Source organism: Westerdykella ornata (genome assembly GCF_010094085.1).
Source record: "Westerdykella ornata strain CBS 379.55 unplaced genomic scaffold EI97scaffold_3, whole genome shotgun sequence".
NCBI classification, from domain to species: Eukaryota; Fungi; Ascomycota; class Dothideomycetes; order Pleosporales; family Sporormiaceae; genus Westerdykella; species Westerdykella ornata.
Window position 1 is genome coordinate 787,812 of NW_022986853.1, and position 20,818 is coordinate 808,629.

Consider the following 20,818-nt stretch of genomic DNA (forward strand, 5'->3'; position numbering starts at 1 on the left):
TTTGAGCTTGCTGGGTGCGCTGGGTGGGTGGCATCACGAGTGTTGTGAGAAGACGCGTCGTGTTTTTGGTGGGCTGGCCGGATTAGTGATCTGGCCGGATGAGTGATCAAACACGTTATCTTCCTTGCTGACGATCCGCGCTTCTCCTCCGATTCGCGCGTGTCAACGGTCGTGTCCGGACTCCCGCTCATCGCCTGCTCGTCCGCGCTCCTCACCCAGGCCATCATCGCCACCGCCTGCCTCCGCCCTTCCTCCACTGTTGCAGTCCTGACCTGGAGCTCTGATCCGCTCGACACTGCAGCTGCGTGCCTGGTGCTTGGCCGTCACCAGCGGGCGCCCGGCCGCTGCTTGCGGAGCGTTCACGACCTGAGCCAACCCGCGATTCCTGTGGCGCCACGGCATCGTCAGGGTTCAGCGTACCGCGCGCACCCACGGGTAAGATGGATCCTGAGGGTCATGTGGGTGACGGTGCTGGAAACCCTTCTATGGGCCGTGATAATAGTCCTCATCGCCAAGGGCTCTCTTGGCGATGGCGACAAGTACAACTGGTCGCTATTTCCGACAGCCGACACGTTCACCATCAACATCGGCTGGGAGGTCACTGACAGCGGCAATGGGATAACCGATGCCACCATGCTTCGCGCGCTGGGCATCCTGACAGCCTTGCAGACGCTGCTCACGTTTACGACACACTGCGCCGAGCTGCAGATCAACTGCTCGCGGGACGAGAGCGTCTGGCGCCAGACAAGCCGGCAGCGGGGCCTCAAGCGCGACACAAACGCCGTCTGGCGCGCCCTGTCGTCGTGGCAGACAGTATTCCTGCTCGTGGCGAAGCCCGTGGTGCACTGGCTCTACGGCCTGGCCGTCTCGACCTGGTTCAACGTCGGCATTCGCATCTCGCTTGTGCAGATCGTATACCTCATGGTTTCGGTCCTTGCCTTGGCCGTCTTCACCACGTATCTTGCGAACCGGAAGCCTCACGGTCCACAGCCGTGCAATTATGGGCACATCCAGACCATCGTCAATCTGGTGGATCAGTGGCCTCCGTTGGATTCACCGATGCATTGGGGCCATTCAGGCTCTGTGAATGGCATCGCCCATGCTGGCACTAGCGGTAGGCCGCTCGGCAAGGTCGATATGAACGAGCAGTACATGGGGGATGTATCGAATGTGACATGATGAATAATAGGAATCTTGCTTTCGTCTATAACTAGTTCTTCTAGCTTTGGGACCTCTATTCACTCCGCTTCGGGAATTACTTTAACATTCAAAGTCTATCAAAGACTCGACACAGCTCGTGCTCTGGTAACCATGTGTCCGCACAGTGGCCAGATATCGAATGTGGCCAATCGTTTGGTGGAATCCTTTCGTCTGAGGGGCGGCTGTCGTCATGCACAGCCTTGGAAGAATCGTTGAGCTTGAGGAAGCAACTAGCAACCCAGAGCACCTGTATCGGGAACTCTTTTCCTCAATGCCGACCCGAGTGGAGAGTGGCTTCAACCCAGAGGAGATGCCTACGCCGACTCTGAGTTTCCGTGCTCTACGGTGTCATAACACTGGTTCCGGTAGCACTCTGGCCGCCCAATCTGGATATTCTCTTTGGGATAGCCCGCTGCAAGAGCTCGCTGAATATGGCGATCTCTCTTTCCAGGGCGAGCTGGGTTGTTCTTGTTGCCCAGCCACCAGTCCCTGATACTCAACGTCGGAGTCCCCTTCTGATTCGCTCCTTTTCGCTTTGACTTACCGGTGCGTGCGTCTGGAGTACCTACGTATAGGTATAGACGTTCCTCGAAGACTCCCCGCTCCGCATTCCACACCTCCGCCCAGAAAGCACCAGAGTAATCTCCGGGATTTTCATAAGTTTCCACCGGTTGAGTCCTAGGGAGCGTCACATTCTCGACCTGCCAAGTCTCGAGAAGAAACCACTTTTCAACCCACTCCATGGTCATTGGCTTGCTAATGGAGGGCGAAGCATATAGGTTCTCCACGCTGCTAGCACGGACAGGACCTATTCCAGGATCAGCGATATTACGCAGAGAAAGGATACAACCAAATACATGCTGTTCCCAGGAGTACCCCATCTCCGGCATGAAGTCCGTCGGGTTATGGTATACCTCGTGATACTGTGCTCCATGGACATGAGAATAGAACGCATGGGCAAGCTCATGTCCGATGGTGCCGGCCAAACAAATCTGAAGGCGCAGATTTTTCGCCTTGCTCAGCGGTCTCAGTAGATGGTAGAGGTAAACCGACGAGAGCCCAATCACAGGGGAATACTCGTCATGGTGCTCACGGCGCTTTTGCTCCCATTCTTCCCTGTCCATTGTCGCGAGCACATCGTACGGGGTATGGAACATTGTACCTGTACATTCAGGCAAAGCCATCCACACAAAACGGAGCTTGGCAGAGAGGTCGGTGAGCGCCGCTTCCAGATCTCGAGTGTGCTCTCCAGGGGCAAAGTATACTCTTTTGTTTCCGGACGTCTCCTGGACGATCTGGCCGTTGAGTACATGGAGCCACCAATCATTCGCCTCGTCGATCGAGAGAAACCTTGTGACTAGGGCAAGAGCTGGCCTTATCCTGTCGTATATTACATCGAACGCTTTCTGGCCTATTGCGAGTCTCTCCCACTTTGACTTCTCAAGCACTGGGTGGATATACCAGTCACTGGTCTTGCAGTACTCGGGTCGAGGGCCAGCGGGGAACTCGATATAGCCATGCTCGAGTAGGTCAGCATATGAAGGGAGCCATTCATCATACTGTGATTGCGGGCCTTCCATGGTCCTCGAAACAGTCTCTTCGTCGTTCAACGCTGCCAGCCCGCTGGCAGCAAGTTCCACCGCCTCGCAACCTGAGAAGTCTTCGACTAGGACCTTGAGCAGATCATCCGCGTCTAGACTCGCCCTGTATGTTTCTAAACTCTCGATCGGCCAGGCTAGGGGCCGTGAGTTTGGAAGTGGGGTGGAGACAAGGTTGCCCATGATGCTGCAGTGTGTCCAGATTCTCTGGGGTCGGGTTGTTCTTTCGTCGCAAGACACAAGATGCGAGGGAGAAGTCGATGCGGCGCTCCATCCCTTTTTGACAGTGGAGCTTCCGGGGCGTAGTGTGTTGTTCAGGGGCATTGTGTAGGTATAATTCGGCCAGTTCTCTTCGGGGGACTACGTCCGCAACATCGAAAGGGGACAATGTGTCAGCAACTGGGAAGTGTAGTTCCTTCGTGGCCGCAACGTCGACGCAATGCAAATGGTCCACATTGTTTACTGCCAAGCGGATGGTCCTTTATAGTGCGAAAGATATGTTGAGTCTTGGATTGTTTGCGAACCGTTCTGTGCGTTTTCGAACATTGTGCTTAACGGGTAATGGCTGCACAATGAAAGCCCACGTGTAAGCGCTTGATGGAGCAACATACGGAGAAATTGTCAGGGGGTTACGGTGTATTGAACCGCCACCTAGGCTGTTCGGGATAGTATAGAGGATGGCTAGCATAGCTTTTGGTGGGTGAGGAGATTTTGTATGTTGGGGAATGCTGTTTACAGATGCAGCAGTTACAACAAACGAAGTTAGGTGCTCAGGATTTTTGAATATATATTGGATATCGTTGTAACTAGACGTCGCGGTGAGGCATTTTCATTCAGAAGTAAGAATGTTACGGCAGGTGGTGCTTCTGTCCACGTCGAATACCCTGCTTTAAATTCGAGACCAGCTCAGGTATTTGAAACATCAAACACGGGTGATGTGAGACAGATTAGAAGTAACCAGGATGTTGCTAGAATGTAGTTTCTCAGACAACAACACATTTTCCAGGCGCATAAAGTTAATAAAGAAGAAAAGGGACTGGCAAACTACATCGTATGTCCACCTGTCTTAGCCTGTCTCAGCCTAATGGTGCGCCAGTGAGCAGAGACTGCGACACCGCTTCTGAGTACCATCAGTTGGCAGATATTAATTCTCCAGTGCAGTAGAGCGCTCATCAATCATATGCGGTTAGCTGACCTTATAAAATCGGGACGGCTTCTTGCTGTATAACAATGTTCAAATTACTAGTTCAAAATTCATCACTTACTGACGAACACTTTCTTGAGCGGTTAAGATCTTGCAACAGAGTCCAAGAGCGAGTATGATATAGTCGTTAACGAAATTAAATATAAGAAGAGAGCACTAAGTGAAGCATACTGCGGCTTTCCACATCTCAATGAAGAAAAGCCTTATCAGCTACTATCGAATAATGTTATAAGTGAACCTTCTTTTAAGGACTTAGTATATGTAGATAGAAGCTCTACAAGGTTAATTGTGAGGTTGGCAAAATCGCTGCGCCTTTTGGCTATTTCATCTGAGGTGCAGAACAACGGTACAGAGGCAGCACAGGCGAGTGTTCACCGTGAAGTCGGGCGTGGAAATAGGTAGTACATTCGGCCTATACCGTCGTTCAGTTTGGTGTCTTGAATAAGCAACTTGCGGCAAACCGGTTTCACTATGCTCATTACACAAGAAAGAGGTAATTACAACGGCAGACGTTCCTTGTAGTGGTCATATTGCACACATGTAGTGTATTCTAGGCGTATAAGCATCAAATGATACACGGTATAGATTTCTCTACTCAAACAGCTTCTTTGAAATAACTCATATACAGAAAGAAGATATGAAGAATTGCACATGAAGAAGAAAAATCAAATCACACATGCCACCTTAGCTAACGAACCGCTCGATGTTGTTTAGAACGCTCGGGCGTGGATGCGAGACCTCCGGGACTTGCTGTTTGAGGATTTCGCAGTCTTTCGGAGCCATGCAATGAAGGTATCAAGTGTAAACGTCTCCGGCAGGGCGTTACCATCCCCATTGCCAGCACCGTCTGTTTGGGACGGAACAGGGACAGGGACTCCGGTGGGCGACGAAGTAGGTACAGGAATGAGGGTGGTAGTTGGCACGCCAGCCGTCGGTACAGCGGTGGGACGAGTGGTTGTAGTAGGCGCAGGCGCAGGGTCCGAGGGTGCAGGAGATCCGCCAGAGCCACTGACGGTGAAGTCGATGCAGGCTTCGTAGGTCTGGTCAATTGAGCGGGCATCCCAATACCACTGGATGACACAGTCACCCGGGTTAGCGCACTGAGAACCCAAGTCGGACGGGATGGTGATGTCGAAGTTCTTCTGGTTTTCCGGGATGGGTGCAGAGTTCGAGGCGTAGGAATCGAAGCTGATAAGAGGAGAACCAATAATGGAGTTGGAGCTGGTCTTCACAATGGAGACGTTGGCGGTTCCTGTATGGGGTGCACGGATATCCACGGTGATGGGGACGGTCTGGCCGGCAGAGAATGTTTGCACGTTGGCGGCGTTATCGGCGAACTGGAAACCCTTGCACAACCAGACGTTGCAAGCGTCGGCATTGAAGTCGGACTGTCCTCTTGCAACTTGAAGAATTCCTTGGACATTTCCGTATGTATCGGCCGCCTGGTTATTGAACACCTGCTGACCGCATGCTGCGGCCATGGCCTTGCCTGCTCGTCTTGCTGGGGGATCGGTGACGAAACCGTGTCCAGCTACGCTCGCAACGAAGCTAGCAAGAGCGAATGACGTAGAGAAAGAGGACTTCATTGTGCCAGGAAGGTTCTTGGAAAAGTTGCTTGAATGGGAAATGAACGGAAGTCTGGCTTCACTTGAAAGAGAGTGATTGAGGAGAGGTAGAAAAAGGTAAAGAGTGTGCGGTCCCGGACCGGAAAAGCAAGTACTGCAGAAGTGGAAGGTAGGATGCTCGAGAGATCAGAAGCTGTAGTTCTACGAGGAGTTTTTATATTTGGCACTAGAATTGCCTCGTGGGCGCGCCAGCGGAGAGTGAAACCCCGTCCCATGGCATCATCATTCCAGAGGAAGCAGAACAGTGATGGGTTTCGAAACACACGAGTCAACCGGTGGACGAATGCTCGAAGCACATAGCCAGTGATTAACGACCAATAGTTGCACTTGTTTGGCGCCGTGCGAGCTATGCTGCTATCAAAAGAGCCAAGATGAAATGATCTAGGGGAGAGCCGACCCGCAGGGAGATACACGCGAGATACCAGGAACCCGGATTGAAACTGGCGGCGTTGTTTCATATTTATTGACTGCGATGCCAAACACATGGCTAGGTGCCTATAAGGCAAAATTCAACTAAAAACGGCTATTCTTCCGCACCATTACGGAAAACATGAATATCGTGGAATTCGAGGGACTGAGAGACGGAAACTTCGATTATTGGTGGAGACATTGTCACCGAGACCATCGTTCGGAGCATAGAAACTAGTCTGTATTCGCAGTAGTGTGACATTCATTAGCGCCTTTCAAGACATGGTTCTGAACATCCAACCTCCACCACACAGTTCATAACTTTCCATTTCTCCAAGGCATGAGATACTGCGGTACATGTCTTTACTCATGAGCATCCGCAACCTTCCAGACCAGCCTCTCACCGCTGACCTCTCTCCGTCTTAATGCGAGAATGGCTCTCTGAGCCCTTTCCAGCATGTCCTTTCCATCGACAAGTTTCTGAGCGTTCGGCTTCACGATCCCCTCTTTCAGTAGGGCGGGCATGATTTCCGGCTGTAGGTGATACTTATGGAATTCGTTCTGTATCGTGTCAGCACAAATCCAACGGCTTCTCCCCTCAGCCTGAAGAACTTACGTCGGCATAAAAGTGCGTTCGCACACCCCTGACCTTAACTCCGTCCTTCCACTCGGCGGCTGCGCCTACATCCATCCCGTAGATGGGAGCTTCAGCATCGCTGGCATGGCGCACGATGACCGGCAGTAGAATGGCAACTGTTGTGCCGCTCTTAGCAATGCCGCTAATCGGTCTTATACTCCCTTCCACACTTCCAATACAATCCAGGATGCGCGGGATGCTGTTTTCCTGCTGCTCATTGCCTGTTGCCAGGATCTGGTCTACTACTCCTTCATTCCTGTAGTCGAAAACAACCTTGGCCCCCAGACCCCGAAGCTCTTCATGGTGCCGTTGCGACGCCGTCGCAATGATGTTCCTGTATCCGTAGTACTTGAGAATCTGGATCGCATACTGCCCAACGGAGGAGGATCCTCCCCAGATCAAAATTGGCTTGTCTGCATCGGAAGGACTGTATCCTTCCGGCTTCGGCCAGGGAAGCTCAACTCCAAGGTCGGTGGTAAATGTATGCCACGCAGTAACGAAATTATTGGGAAGTGTCACGACTTCCTTCATAGAGAATCCCTCCGGAATCTGCTGACTTGTTAGCCGAGCGTACAATACTCAACGGACCAAACCAAATCCAACCTTCCCGAACTTCCAGTGCGGCGCCGTGACGTACGTCTGTTGCGCTCTCTCCTGATCACTGCTCCACACAAAGCCAAACACCTTGTCTCCGACCTTCAAACTCTGCACTTGGTCCCCGACCTCGACGACTGTGCCTGCGAGGGAGTCACCCAGAACCTGCGGATGCTTCACTAGCAGCCCCCCATCGGCTTGGTGCAGGTCCAGTGGTGTTGATACTACCCACTCGACACGGACACGTATTTCGTCAGATGATGGCGACACAGTGGGGCGTTGAATCAGGATCAAAGGCTCCCTGGGCCCGGGCGTGGCCACTGCGAGATGTGTCTGTGTAGAGGACATTGCCTTTGGAAAGATGTGATGTCACCCAAATGTCTCGTAGGTCGCGTGCTTTCGTGGGTTGGCTTTGATGATAGAGACGTGAATTGTACTCGTGGCGGATATTGGCAAGAGCGATGGCGTGATGAGTTGAGTGTTGGATTGCTGCTACGGTTCAATCTTGACAGCCTTATATAACCTATTCTTTTGCTTCGAGCAAAGTCTGTCTGACAAATATACTCCTATTATCTTATTCATCAGGTTCGATTGCATGGAGCGCTAGAGGGACTTCCCTAAAACAGATAAGTTGCATGGCACACTAGAGAAATTTTCCCGAAACGGATAGATGCTAGAAGCCCCGACGCGCCAAGATCAGACAATCTTGGCGCGTGGGACGGACATCTGTTGATCGTGATTGGTGAAGTTGTGCCTACACAGTTACACCAGTGAAATAAAGAGTATACATCTAGCATCTTCCACGCGTGTAACAGGGTTGTATGACCGATGACACATCACGAAGCTTCAGCACCATAGGGTATGAGAAAGCGCGGGATTACGCAATGACAACTGCCCTGCGAGCGGCGGATGGACGGGACGGGGAGGGGACAAAATCAATTCAGCTCAATTGACTCCCAACACACTCCCATAACCTGCGGCACCCGATACCACTTACTGTGTACCCTAGGGTAGAACGTTACCTTCGCACATATTTATCCGATCCGTCTGCATATCTCTCACGTGCAGTCATCCGAATCGGGCGGCTAACGCACTTTAGACAAACATCTCATAAGTGATACCATGAGGCGGGTCATAGTCAAGCTCTTCAAACCATCAGTCCCTATCAACACAAGAAAGCAAGCTTGAACTCACCAAACCAGGTATAGCCAAAATCCCTGTCTGGATCATCCGGATACAGCACATACTGCGCGACCTGGCCCTTCCAGCAGGGGACGTGCAAACCAGTAGTGGTCACGGAACCGCTATGCGTGAGTTCGACTTGGCCAACATATCCAGTAATCCTGGGACGATTGTTCCAGGTATCGCGGTCTTTGTCCATTCTGTGCTCGATGCTGGAGATGTTGAAGCGGTAAGGGGCTTCGCCCCAGAGGGTGCGCGGTGCATTCTTGCTCGGATCGGTGTTGATGTAGAAGTTGAGTCGGCAGTGAGTGGCTCCATTGTTGCTGGGTACGTCGAAAGAGATCTCGGTGTGAACCTGGAATGCTGGTGAGTATGGTGTCGGTGGAGAGAGCGGCATTAGACTTACTGCTTGCTCGATCCTTCCGCTGAATTGTGTGCCGAACACCCTGTCGGGCTCGCGCTTGTCGACTGGAATGATGAGGTGAGGAAATTGTCTGTCTACAAGCGTGTCCGCTAAGGCGCTGAGGCCAAAGAGTAGGGGGACAAAAGGTGCGGACCGCATAGTGAAGGCAACCTGAAGGTTGGGTCGACGAGAGTGGACTGTACAGTGATTTTTCTGTGAGAAACTCTGAGCGTGGAATGGCGCTCTATGTATGTTTTCTGGGTCCGCACGCGGAGGCTGGCTCCGTGCCTTCTTCGACCTTACATTGTTCCTTTGAAGTCTTGACCCCTTTGCTGTATGGCCGTGTCACCTTCATCCGAGAGTACAGAGAGACATCGGTGAGGGGCTCAACGGACACCCGCATACAGGTTCTTCTACGACATCGGCCCGTCAATTGTTGTGTGATACCCGCGAGTTATTGGCGTCTCATATTATCGGCGAAGCAGCCAGTGTTCACGCGAGATTGGATTCTTGCCATGACATAAAGCCGTCATGTTATTCTCGCCCTTTGATCCACGAGCTGTGCCATGTGCGACCATTGCATGGGGATTCCTAGATGAGCGAAACCCCGTTTTGATGTGACGTGAGGATGGACTGTGACGTGGGCTTCCTGCAGTATGTTACCTGCGATACATCATAAGACCAAACGCCGGTGGAGCATCGGGGATTGATGCTGCAAGAAGACATCGGCAAACAACTGGAACTTCTCAGGCAACCACCGCAGTACGTATATTCAACCTGATCCTGAAGCAGATATCAACGGCGTAGGAAGCGCATCTACAGGGGTTGGAGGTAAGGTGAGGACGTGAGATCTACCAAAAAGGAGTTGTGTATGAATCTTGATCGGTGGTAGTCGGGTGTGGACTTGATGGTTTCATTAAGAGGTGAGGGAAGTTTGCTCTAGAGTATCGGCATCCACAAACTTACAGCCCACTGCGGAATAGTCATCGTCCATACGATCTGGTGCACTACCCAATGAAGATCGGGAACAAGAAGTGTCACACTTGCGTTATTGATCTGCAACGGGATGAAGAATCTTCTCTTCTAGCTCAGTGAATGCATGTTGTGTGAAATCGGAAACTGAACGAATCTTGTCCCCTAAGGCGGCCCCCGGCCACTTGGCATACTTTAGGAAATAGGACCGTGCAGTTAATAAAACTGTGATAAATAAAGATATACAAAGCAGAGGTCTTAATATACACAATTATCAAATCTATAGGGAACATACTAAATACTTGTGCTATTATAGTATTATAGTATATAATTCTTACAAAAGAGCCTAAGCTAGCACATAGTCAACGTGAACGGCAAGCGAGCTGATCAGGCAAGCGAGCTGATCACTCTGCCAAGGTTACACCTCTCTCAATCACTCATCTCAATGTCTCAACAACTAGATCTTGAATCCCTCCCTTGTGAGGATAGGATTATCCTTGCCATCGAAGCTATGAAATCCGATATGTCATTAAGCCAGCGACACGCTGCTACTCTCTATGGCATTTCTCAAAGCACGCTTAGTAGCCGATGCTCTGGAACAGCTGCTCGACATAATATCCATCCTAACTCATCGAAGCTCACCAAGCACGAGGAGGAGACAGTAGTCCAGTATATAAGGAAGCTTGATGTATGAGGATCTGCCTCTATGCTTAGTGACGTACATGATATGGCTGATCAGCTGCTAGCTGTATGTGGTGGTGGGAACGCTGGAGACAAATAGGCTAAGAACCTTGTCCACCACAAACCTGAGATCAAATCTCAGATAACCAGACTTCGCGATCACCAAAGAGTCAAGTGCAGCGATCCAGCTATTATTGGTCCCTGGTTTGACCTTGTACGTAATACCAAAGCTAAGTACAGCATCCTGGATGAAGATACTTATAACTTCGATGAGACTAGCTTCCAGATAGGTATTGGAGGGTCAGTAAAGGTGGTAACAGCATCTGAGAGGTGACTGAAACCACTGCAGGTTCAATCTGGGGACCGTGAGTGGGCAACGTTGATTGCTGCTATCAACGCCAGGGGCTGGCCACTCCCACCCTTTCTGATCTTCAAAGCAAAGCACCACGACCAAGCATGGTACCATAACCCTAAGGGCTAGAGGATAGGTGTCAGTGATAATGGCTGGACAACAAATGAGCTTGGTTTAGCCTAGTTACAGCACTTTATCGAGCATACTCAGGCTCAGACAGTAGGCAGTCACAGGCTGCTGATTCTTGATGGCCATGAGAGCCACAAGTCACTTGCTTTCCAGGAACTGTGTAAGGAGAACAAGATTATCACCCTTTGCATGCCTCCACATGCCTCCCATATCCTACAGCCGCTTGATATAGGGTGTTTTGCTCCCTTAAAGCAAGCATACAAGAAGGAGATCAATGTCTTAGCAAACTGCTACATCAACTATATTGATAAGAAAGCCTTCCTAATTACCTTTTCTGGGGTTTTTGACAAGGCTTTTTTAGAGAAAAACATTATATCAAGCTTCAGAGCAACTGGTTTAGTTCTACACAGTCCAGAGATGGTGCTATCAAAACTTGAAGTGAAGCCTCGTATGCCATCACCAGCTTTACCAGGCCCTATCTGGTAACCCAAAACACCAAGCAATGCAGTTGAGATAGATACTCAATCAACGCTTATCTTTAACCAGATTCGAAGACTCCAGAGCTCCTCACCAGCATCGATTATTGAGATGGTGAGGTAGTTTAAAAAAGAGGCAGAATTGATGGTGTATTCGCAGGCGTTAATGGCTGCCAGGGTCACAAAACTTGAGCTAGCCTGCCAGGCAGCTTCTGAACATAAAAAGCATAAGAAGAAATGGATTCAAAAAGGAGGGACCCTATTACAGGCAGAAGTAGAGGCGATAGTAGCTCAGAAGAATGCTGAGGCTCAGCTTGAGGCAGAGAGGCATGAGGAGAGGGAGGAAGTGGGTGCTGGTGTATGGGGTATTCGATGCTGTAAGACATGTGGTGAGCCAGGGCACAACAAGTGTACATGTAAAAAAGATGCAGTAGATGTAGAGAATTAATTTGAGCTATTGTAAGCTGCAATAGCTTGTTGTAATATTGAGATATTTAGATTTGGAGGTAGAGCACTGTATTTAGTGATCAGCTCGCTTGCCTGATCAGCTCGCTTGCCGCTCACGTTAAATATTAGCGAAAAATAAGATTAAAAGCTAGCTAAATATAGATTTATAGATACTATAAGATAAAAGCATTAATATAGTTAGATAAGCAAAAAGCGATAACGTTAGTTAGAGTAAATAATATATAGCTGCTACTATAGCAGCAAGTAATTTTATCTACACAGTAGACACTTAGCATGGTCGGGGCATAGAACCCTCAGCCAGGCGCCTTCTTCGGGCGTACACATGTTTCTACTACGTTTCACATGGAATTACACAGCTCCTCCGTGCAATAGATTACGCGGCACCGCGTGATTATGTAATGTCACGCGTAACTTATGATAGAGTTGATTGCATCGTCCACAGTCGAACGGCTAAACCGCCCTCCACATAATGCGGGCGCCTCGCTCAATCTATGCACAAGTGTAACAGTAACAGCAGGGCTTGTCTCACGTCCAAAATGTTACTGACCCTTCGCATTCCAGTCGCAAGACCTGGAGGCCAGACATCACTCTCCCTCCGCACTTCATTGTCAGCGAAGCGCAGACTTCACCTCGCTCCACCATGGCTTCTCGACGACTACACTCCCCGCTATCAGCTACTATCTGCACGCGATGCGGCTAAGAAGCGTTCGGAAGCATACGCACATCTTCGCAACTGCAACCTTTGCCCGCGACTATGCGGAATCGATCGGTACGAGAAGACAGGCCATTGCTTGATTGGCGCCGAGACAGTGAAGGTTAACACAATTGCACCCCATTTTGGTGAAGGTATGCGTCCAGTGCAAGCTCGCAGGCTCCTGTCTGGTATCTGACCACTGTTTAGAACCCTGCTTCCAAGGCCACAATGGTTCAGGCAGTGTGTTCTTCAGCGGATGTAACATGCGCTGTGTATTCTGCCAGAATTACGACATCGCCCACCAACGGAACGGCTTCGATCTCACGCCCGAGCAGCTCGCTGAGTGGTATATCAAGTTGCAGGATGTCGGCAAGGTGCACAACATCAACCTGGTTACTCCCGAACATGTGGTCCCGCAGGTCGTGCTCTCGATATTACACGCCCGCGACTTGGGTCTTCGGCTGCCTATAATCTACAACACTTCGGCGTTCGACTCGCTCGAGAGCATCAAGTTGCTTGATGGCCTCATCGACATCTACTTGCCCGACTTCAAGGTGTGGAAGGATAGCACAAGCAAGCGGCTGCTGAAGGCAGACAACTACACGGCAACGGCTATGGAGAGCATCAAGGCGATGCATGCACAAGTTGGCGACCTCTGTTTCACGTCAGACGGGATCGCTAAGAAGGGAGTGTTGGTGAGACATCTTGTTATGCCTGGACACGAAGACGAGGGCAAGGAGATTGTCCGCTGGCTTGCAGAGAATGTGTCTAAGGACTTGGTGGTGCATATCATGGAACAATACTTTCCCCGCGCCTATGTAGGCAGGCCTCAACGAAGTAGCTCGGGAGAGGCCGTCGACCCTGAAGCCCCGCGGCGGTACGAGGAGATAAATCGCCCTGTCGATCTCAAAGAAGTAGCAAGCGTACGAGCCGCGGCGGAGGAAGCCGGATTGCAGAGGTTTGTTGAGGCAGCGCGCCACGGAGGATTCAACATTTGATCTGGCTCTACCAGGCTGATCACTTGCACCTCGCTCCTGCCCCCTCCGGTTCGCCGGTTTCGCGTACACCATGCGCCGTCCCTTTTGCGCCCACCTAACGCTGCATGTGCACCTGACAGCTCATGTATCCACATATACGAATCGGAGCACTGTCAGCTTTCGACGTCGCTCGCGAGGAGGATCCTAGATGAAGGCAGCCCTCACGAGCTTCAAGATTGAACTTGACATAAATTACTATAGGAGGCCTATTTTGAACCTCTGCGTGCTATTTTAAGTGCTTCTAGCAGTCCAACAATGAGCTGCGCAAGCCTTGGCACAATTCACTCGCTTTCCGCTTTGTTCCCCATCTACCGTTCTTTGTGCGGTTTTGCCGCCGAATCTGTATCCTAGGAAACCCGCGAAGCTGCGAACGGACAAAGAGATAGGTCGGCAAAGTATATGCTAGTGAAGATGCCGACAAATCTCTCTGTAATGCCAACATCACCGTCCATCACACAGCAGAATGTCGGTAGACGACGCAGCAAAGAACGATCCCGAGAAACACGATGACACAGGGTCCGATCGCGATTCTCCCCCGTCGATTGACGAGGACCTAGCTGATAGAGCGAGAGTAGGTGGGCCCCGCTTTGATGCATCCCAAGAGTTCGTACTAACAGCAGGCAGAGGAAACAGGCCTCTCGCAGCACGTCGCAAACGCGCCTGTCGAATTCGAGTCCACAAGTTAAACGGAACACAGGTCTCTTGTCGCCCAGACTCAGCCCTCAGCGTTCAGCGTCTCCCAATGGGTCCCGGAAAATGACTTCACCACGACCACGACCAGGTCGTCTCGGACAAGAATGTGCGAACTTCCTCAGGCCACGCGAGGTCACAGTCCAAAGGGATTTGCCGGAACCAGGCCGCCTTTCTGAGGAAGTGAGAGTGCCTTATATGGGCCCGCTCAGCATCGATACAAGTGTTTTCAAGAGAACACCAAAGTGCTGGGGGCACAGGATTGCGAAGAGTGGCAAAACTTGTGCGCAGTCTGAACCAGGAAGTCCTGTCAAAACTTCAAGCTCAGACGGCCCGAATGGCCAAAGAAAGGTGCGCCGAAAGAGTGAGCGACCGGCTTCCGGGCAGGATTTTCGATCACACTGGGAGTCCCCCTATGGTGAACTTGATCACCCTGTCACTCCTATGACACCACCTAGCTCCGACTGCGGTGATGGTCAATCGGAAGGGGAAACAAGTAATTCACTAGATCTGATGGAACCAATCTATCGTAACGATAGTGGTGTTGCGGAGCATCCATCGGCCGAAAGTTTCTCAGACCTTGTGGGCTCAGAATCGGACGACGCTACTGAATCCACACAACAAACCGAAGAATCGCTGATTCACACTCGCAAACCTTCACAATGTCATTCGATGTCAGAAGATTCGTATGCAAGGGACTTACGGCTCCGTCCAACCTCTCAAGCCAGTTCCATGGGTCACACTGATAGCATCCTTCCTTTGCATATGTCTCCATTTGACTATGCCATCGCTCCGTATCTCCAGAACGTCAGGAGTTCCGGCGAATCTTATATTCGAAATCTTCCCTCACCTACGGAGCCATCTACTCCCTCCGTCAATCGCTCTTTTGTCGATGATGACGACGACTCCATAGCGGAGTTCTCTCATCGCAACGAACAACTATATCCACACCCAGATAGAGACCCATACCCAGATCCTCAGCTTGAACTCTTTCTGCTGAACATGAGCGCAGCGATGCGCTCACGGTACATCAACCTACGGACGGTATTGAGCCGTTGCACCATGCTCGCTTCCTGCCGTGTGGACCGTTCGTCAAAGTACTCAGCCCCTCCCATCACTAACTTCCACCTGCTCAGTCGACTTGCTCGAAGGCATGCTCTACCGATAGCGAAGAATCTCGAGTTGGAAGGCTTTCAGGCCTTATGCCACTACTGGATTGGCCGCGGAGAAGCGGGGCTTAGAAATTGGGATGCAGCAGAAGCAGCGTTCGAAGAGGCTCTCAAACTGCAAATAACGACACGCACCGATTTCCGACCCAGAGCTCAAGGGCGAGACGCTCAGACTTGGCTGGTCCGGATACGGAAACAAATCTCCATGGTGGCAATAGTCGACGAAGACAAGAGTGTGACAGACGTCCTTGAACGCTATGACCATTACTGGGAGGCCGTGGAGGAAGGGGATCGCGTGGATGTGGAAGCTTCTCGGGATCAGATCCCCACCGCCTGGGTGCCGGACGAATTACTTGACCATGGCGAGTTCACAGCCAAAGATCTGGCATATGTGAAGCATAGCTCTTACGAGAATGACGAGGCCGTGAAGGGGCTTGAAGCGGTCATTGCGGAGAATCAGTGGAAGATTTCGCAGAAGAAGATGGATTATTGGGTTTCGTTGTGGGAAGAAACACAGTGCTGTTGAGATTCCATTACATTCCGATTGTTGAAAAGAAGGAAAACATACCCTTCGATCTCGCACTCGTATAGCGCATAACTCTGATATAGTGCGAGCGGGAGCTTCCTAGGAAACTTCTATTTACTTCATATATGCATATCTCCAATCGTTAGTTACCGTTTCATAGCGCTGCATACCTCTGTCCAGCCTTAATGCTGCTCCTAGATGTGCGAGCCTCGTTCTTCTACCCCAACGTTGGCGCTTTGTTCGCCCCATGCAACAATTCTTGTGCGCAACTCCTCTTGTTTCAATCCTTTGTTTCTTGCTTCATTGTTTCGTTCCAATTTCTTTGACCTTCTATTTGTCTTACACAGAACAATCTTTCTTGTCCGTCTGGCACCCTCGGAGGAAACGTACATTCAAACCCCATTCAAATGTCCTAATATTAAGACCACAGTCTGCAGGCGGTCATAGAACCTCCCACTACTGTGCTGCGCAGTTTTTTGGACTTCTCTGCATCATTCTTGATAGCCGGGAAACCGTCTATGGCAATCATCTTTCAATCATCCTTTCACTGAAACGCATCTCGCCCAGAGCTTGGCCAGATCCTTTGCAGCTTAGGAATACTCTCTTAATCAGTTATCCTGAACCCTTAATTACGTCACCATTTCGACTGACCCTAAATCCAGCTACCTCAAACTTTCAGGCACCTTTCACCAACCGACTTCACACAACCTTTCACTTTCACCACAATCTCGCTTAAGGAGGCCGCGATCTTAGGTCCTTCTATTTTCTACCTGCCTGTCGAGTTGGTCCTATTCCTCTCCAACTTGACCAACACTCAACATCGTCAACTCCCCTCTTTTGCGCCATCCACTTTTCTGAGCATCCACTTGTCTGCACCCGGTTTCGTCCCCTCGTGCCACCGCCATGGCATCGAACAACTTCTTAACTTGGACCCATGATGCCGATGATGCTGCTGCTGCCGCTTCCCTTGTTGTCCAAGCGCAGCCATCCGCTGTCAGCCAGATCGCGGATACACTTGTTGCAAGCTTATACGAGCACTCTGATACAGTAGCGGCCGGGATTGGTGGTACCTTGGCGATGATCTGCGCGTTTTTTATCCTACGCTATATGCATCCCAATGTCAACAATGCAGAGGTAAGTGTTCTTCTTCCCCACTTGCTTGAGGCCATCACTAACGTTGCTCAGATCATAACTACCAACAGTCAGAACATTTCCCAGCGACGCGGACATAGTTTCCTGGATCATGGCTATAACGCATATTGCACTGTATCGCAATCTCCAAGTGACTTTGGCCTCGTCGTTCAGCAGTATCTTCAAGAAATCCAGGCTGCAGAGCAGCGCGCTGCCAGGATCCAGAGCCGCCCACTCTACCTGCTCGGCAACAACCTATACTGCACCGAGTCAACATCACCGTCAGGTTACGACTACATTGTCCTCCAGCATTTGGAGCAGATTCGCGCTGCCGAAGAGCTTGCCGAAGCAGCTCAGCGATCCGGCGGACTTCCCGCGGATGTGCCCGCCCAAACTACGCATGACCCAGTTTCCTTAGCCGGCCTGCAGCGCAAAGTTTCTACCGGCTCAATCGCTGTTAACTCCACTACGCAATCATGGTCATTGTTTGACGCTATTTCGGACCGCGACGGTACGATTGACCTGGGCAGTGTTTTCCTCTGCTTGGTTTGCCTCTACATCGGCTGAGCCCAGATGTTCATCATGCCTAATATGAGGCTCGGGCGTCGTAGAGACTTTCCCCGTCTCGATATCTATGATCCAATCGCCTTCCTTAGGCCATACTTACATCGCTGGAAGCAATACCTCAACGCCTGGATCGTACGGGATCTCGGACCCGAGCTTGTAGACACCCTCAAACCGCAGATCCTAGAAATGCTGAAGCAAGGGCAGATCGTGGATGAACTGGTGCTGGTCATGATCCCGCTCTTGAAGCCTGAAATCACCACTGAGCTTGATCAATCTTCCTTGGACGCGCTCAAGAACGAATTGAAGCCATTCATCGAAAGCCCCATTGTCTCATTCGCCAAAGGGAAAGCTCGAGCCCCAGTACCCAAGATAGAAGGGGAACCCACCGACGACACCTGGGCCGAAGCTTTTGACCTCGGTAGGATTCTGGGTGATTCGTTGCTATCTGCACTCCCGGAAGATGTGACACCGATTGCGGAAAGCAGAATGGCTACGCTGGAGGCTCTTCTCCGGGACGTCGTTGAATCGCTCAAGGAACGCGTTCAGATGGCGGAGTGGAAGACGGACCAAATCCCAGTTCTGAAATTACAGATCGAGGAGATACTTGCGAATATTGGCCAGGGCTCCCTACATCAACAGCGGTCGCTCTCACAGCCTCACTTCTACCAGCACCGCGTGCTTCAGGATCCCAGTTGGGTGCAACCGGGTCGTATGCTATCGTCTCTGAGAGCGGACCTAGCAAAGGTTATGCTTCCAAGTTGGAACCAGGGATTATCACACAGGCCGCTTCCGGCTCTGGCCTTCAACCAACCACCCAGCTCGCTCCTGACGTCCAGCTTGACAACTGCGTCTTAGAAAGCCACGATCGTCGGCTGACGGACCTCGAAGGGGCCCTGCACGTCGTGGCTCAACATATCCGCGAGACCTTGTTCGATAATCCCAATCTCGCAAACAACGTTGACAGTCTGGTCAAGGATTGTCCTGACGACGACGTCAAGGTTATTCAAGCATTTATTCAGACAATGTTCTCCGCTTCTACTGGTAGCCAGTCTGTCATAGAAACCAATCATCCTTCGCCAGCGTCTAAAAGCAAGCTCTCGCCTCTCTCGCCGTCTGTCAGCGACGGTTCACATTTGTCTGATTTGTCCAATTTGTCCGATTTCCTGGGGGAGCCAATCGCATCCCCTTCAAAGCAGCGTCGCCGTAACTCCTTATCATGCTTATCTTCGCTCGGATTCTCGGAGACGGGATCCCTTCACGAGAGAGAGAGTGGAAACGATGCCGACGAGGAGTTTAATCTGTTTGACGATTCCATATTGTGAATGAAAGAAAGGGAAAAACGGTAAAGGTCTGGTCTTGGACTGGGGAAGGAGTTGGGGACAAAGAAGCGCCAACCGCGGAGAAGTACAAGAAATGCCTCCCCGATGGAGAAGACCGCCTTCATATTGTTGAGAGCCTTGACAGACTACTTACCAAGAATGATACCCCCACTTTGGAGGAACACATGGGATAGTTACTCTCTTGGTTTGTTGATTGTTTTCAATGAGTAGATAGAGTAGGTAGATATGTCGTATTGGGACGGTAAATCTGATGTAATTGTCGTGCCAGTCGTTCCAGTTCGCAATTTGGATGTTAAGTGCAACTTTTGGGAGAACACTCCCCTCATGAGGCGTAGCGAACAAAAATGGGTCTTGCGTTTCTGATGATGCTTATACGAACGAACCTACCCAACTCGATGATCGTAAAAACGGCTTTTGAAACGAAATATGGCGCTTCTGGATGGATACGTGCGCAATGAAGCTGATTTCATTCACGATTGATAGTTTGGATCTACTTCCAGCTACTTGATTGAAACAAGTCTCTAGAAAGCCAAACTCCTTTGCGATCACTCGCATCCTGTGGCTACACAATAAGTACTCCGTAGACATGTGCGGTATTTCCTCCTCTCATGTTATAGGTTTGCGGAGGGAGTAAGCTTACTAAGACCCAACACCGTGGAGGCATCAGATTAACGGAGTTAAAACGCCAGGCTTTTGGCCCCAGATGGATCGAATTTTATTTCTTCCCAATGGTTGGATAGACTGCGAGAAATTCCTTTTCATAGGCGAATGGCTACTTGTTAGCTTTAGTCTCTACCCGTTTGGGCAAGGCGTCATGATTGAGCATATACGGGACAAACTGTGGGACGGGCCACGCTTACCGTGCTGACTCAGGCAACGCCCAACATCACCCTGCGTCCATTTTAGCGATGTTTGCCACCCACTTTATGAAGCTCTACAGCACAATATATATGTTGTAGATGCTACATTTTTTGCAGGAGTAAATAAGAAAGCTTGACAATTCAGTTACAATAAATAAATTATGTGCAATAGCGTTGTGGGGGGAGAATTTTGCGGGTGCGTGTCTCCCTAGCCACTACATCATCCGTACACACTACATCTTCTCCAACAGCCTTAGGGGTTGTAGTAGATTCCAAAAGTAAAGGCATTCTTTTATTACACCTACTGCCCTTCTTAGGAGTTTGTAGGTCCTGGCGGAGCTGTTTTTCGAGTTGTTTTTGGATACGGGCCTCCTCACGCTCAATCGCCTTCACCTTCTGCTGTTGAAGGCGGATTTCTTTAGCTGCTATCCGTAGTCGTGCACGCTCTTCCTGTAGTACCTTTTTCTCCTGTTTCTTCTGCTCCTTAAGGCGTTGTTCTTCTGACTTTTGAAGCTGTAGAGCCTTCTCATCAGCATCCTTTTGTGCCTGCCTCTCACGGGCATCCTGAACCTTCGTTGGTGACCAAAATACAGCACCACCATGCCAATCCTCTGGCGCTTTAAGTAGGAGGGCTTTGCCACGCTGGCGACGCTTCTTCTCATTAAGAAGAGCCTCTTGCAAACGCTCATTTTCATGCTGTAGTATCTGCTTTTGGGCAGAGATTGCATGGATAGTATGAGAGAGTTGATGCACATGCCGGTCATGGAGATCCTCTACTACTTCCCGTAGTAAGCGCTCAATTTTTCTCCAATCTGAAGCTGAGAGCACTGACGAGCTACTCTTACTTGAGGAAGGCCTTTCTTCGACTTTATTAA

General features: G+C 50.5%; 9 protein-coding genes across 9 annotated transcripts; 4 read left to right on the forward strand and 5 right to left on the reverse strand.

The window, feature by feature from the left end:
• Positions 1-726: 726 nt before the first annotated feature.
• EI97DRAFT_347228 (uncharacterized protein) lies at positions 727-1,140 on the forward strand (the record flags this gene model as incomplete). Its single annotated transcript, XM_033794796.1, has 1 exon — positions 727-1,140. A coding segment is annotated over one exon (414 nt), but the record flags the coding sequence as incomplete, so codon positions are not given.
• A 206-nt stretch (positions 1,141-1,346) lies between these two features.
• Positions 1,347-3,341, reverse strand: EI97DRAFT_176273 (uncharacterized protein). Its single transcript, XM_033793467.1, has one exon. It carries the CDS (start codon positions 3,120-3,122, stop codon positions 1,515-1,517), a length of 1,608 nt encoding a protein of 535 aa, XP_033656978.1. The 5' UTR covers positions 3,123-3,341; the 3' UTR covers positions 1,347-1,514.
• A 1,539-nt stretch (positions 3,342-4,880) lies between these two features.
• Positions 4,881-5,576, reverse strand: EI97DRAFT_349608 (uncharacterized protein; the record flags this gene model as incomplete). The annotated part of the gene is made up of 1 exon (XM_033794824.1): positions 4,881-5,576. A coding segment is annotated over one exon (696 nt), but the record flags the coding sequence as incomplete, so codon positions are not given.
• Positions 5,577-6,229: 653 nt separating this feature from the next.
• EI97DRAFT_412474 (GroES-like protein) lies at positions 6,230-7,901 on the reverse strand. The gene is made up of 3 exons (XM_033796765.1): positions 7,276-7,901; positions 6,652-7,221; positions 6,230-6,596 (listed from the first exon to the last, which is right to left on the reverse strand). The coding sequence occupies exons 1-3, from the start codon at positions 7,612-7,614 to the stop codon at positions 6,399-6,401; spliced, it is 1,107 nt and encodes a 368-aa protein (XP_033656980.1). The 5' UTR covers positions 7,615-7,901; the 3' UTR covers positions 6,230-6,398.
• Positions 7,902-8,361: 460 nt separating this feature from the next.
• EI97DRAFT_455688 (uncharacterized protein) lies at positions 8,362-9,010 on the reverse strand (the record flags this gene model as incomplete). The annotated part of the gene is made up of 3 exons (XM_033800668.1): positions 8,362-8,411; positions 8,461-8,803; positions 8,855-9,010. 3 exons carry the CDS (start codon positions 9,008-9,010, stop codon positions 8,362-8,364), a joined length of 549 nt encoding a protein of 182 aa, XP_033656981.1.
• A 3,455-nt stretch (positions 9,011-12,465) lies between these two features.
• EI97DRAFT_439788 (pyruvate formate lyase activating enzyme) lies at positions 12,466-13,621 on the forward strand (the record flags this gene model as incomplete). Its single annotated transcript, XM_033799579.1, has 2 exons — positions 12,466-12,775; positions 12,831-13,621. 2 exons carry the CDS (start codon positions 12,466-12,468, stop codon positions 13,619-13,621), a joined length of 1,101 nt encoding a protein of 366 aa, XP_033656982.1.
• Positions 13,622-14,123: 502 nt separating this feature from the next.
• On the forward strand, positions 14,124-16,045 carry EI97DRAFT_439789 (uncharacterized protein; the record flags this gene model as incomplete). Its single annotated transcript, XM_033799580.1, has 2 exons — positions 14,124-14,231; positions 14,285-16,045. The coding sequence occupies 2 exons, from the start codon at positions 14,124-14,126 to the stop codon at positions 16,043-16,045; spliced, it is 1,869 nt and encodes a 622-aa protein (XP_033656983.1).
• Positions 16,046-17,601: 1,556 nt separating this feature from the next.
• On the forward strand, positions 17,602-18,682 carry EI97DRAFT_176316 (uncharacterized protein). The gene has a single exon (XM_033793468.1). The coding sequence runs from the start codon at positions 17,750-17,752 to the stop codon at positions 18,596-18,598; it is 849 nt and encodes a 282-aa protein (XP_033656984.1). The 5' UTR covers positions 17,602-17,749; the 3' UTR covers positions 18,599-18,682.
• A 1,768-nt stretch (positions 18,683-20,450) lies between these two features.
• On the reverse strand, positions 20,451-20,690 carry EI97DRAFT_362832 (uncharacterized protein; the record flags this gene model as incomplete). Its single annotated transcript, XM_033794975.1, has 1 exon — positions 20,451-20,690. A coding segment is annotated over one exon (240 nt), but the record flags the coding sequence as incomplete, so codon positions are not given.
• Between the last annotated feature and the right edge of the window lie 128 nt (positions 20,691-20,818).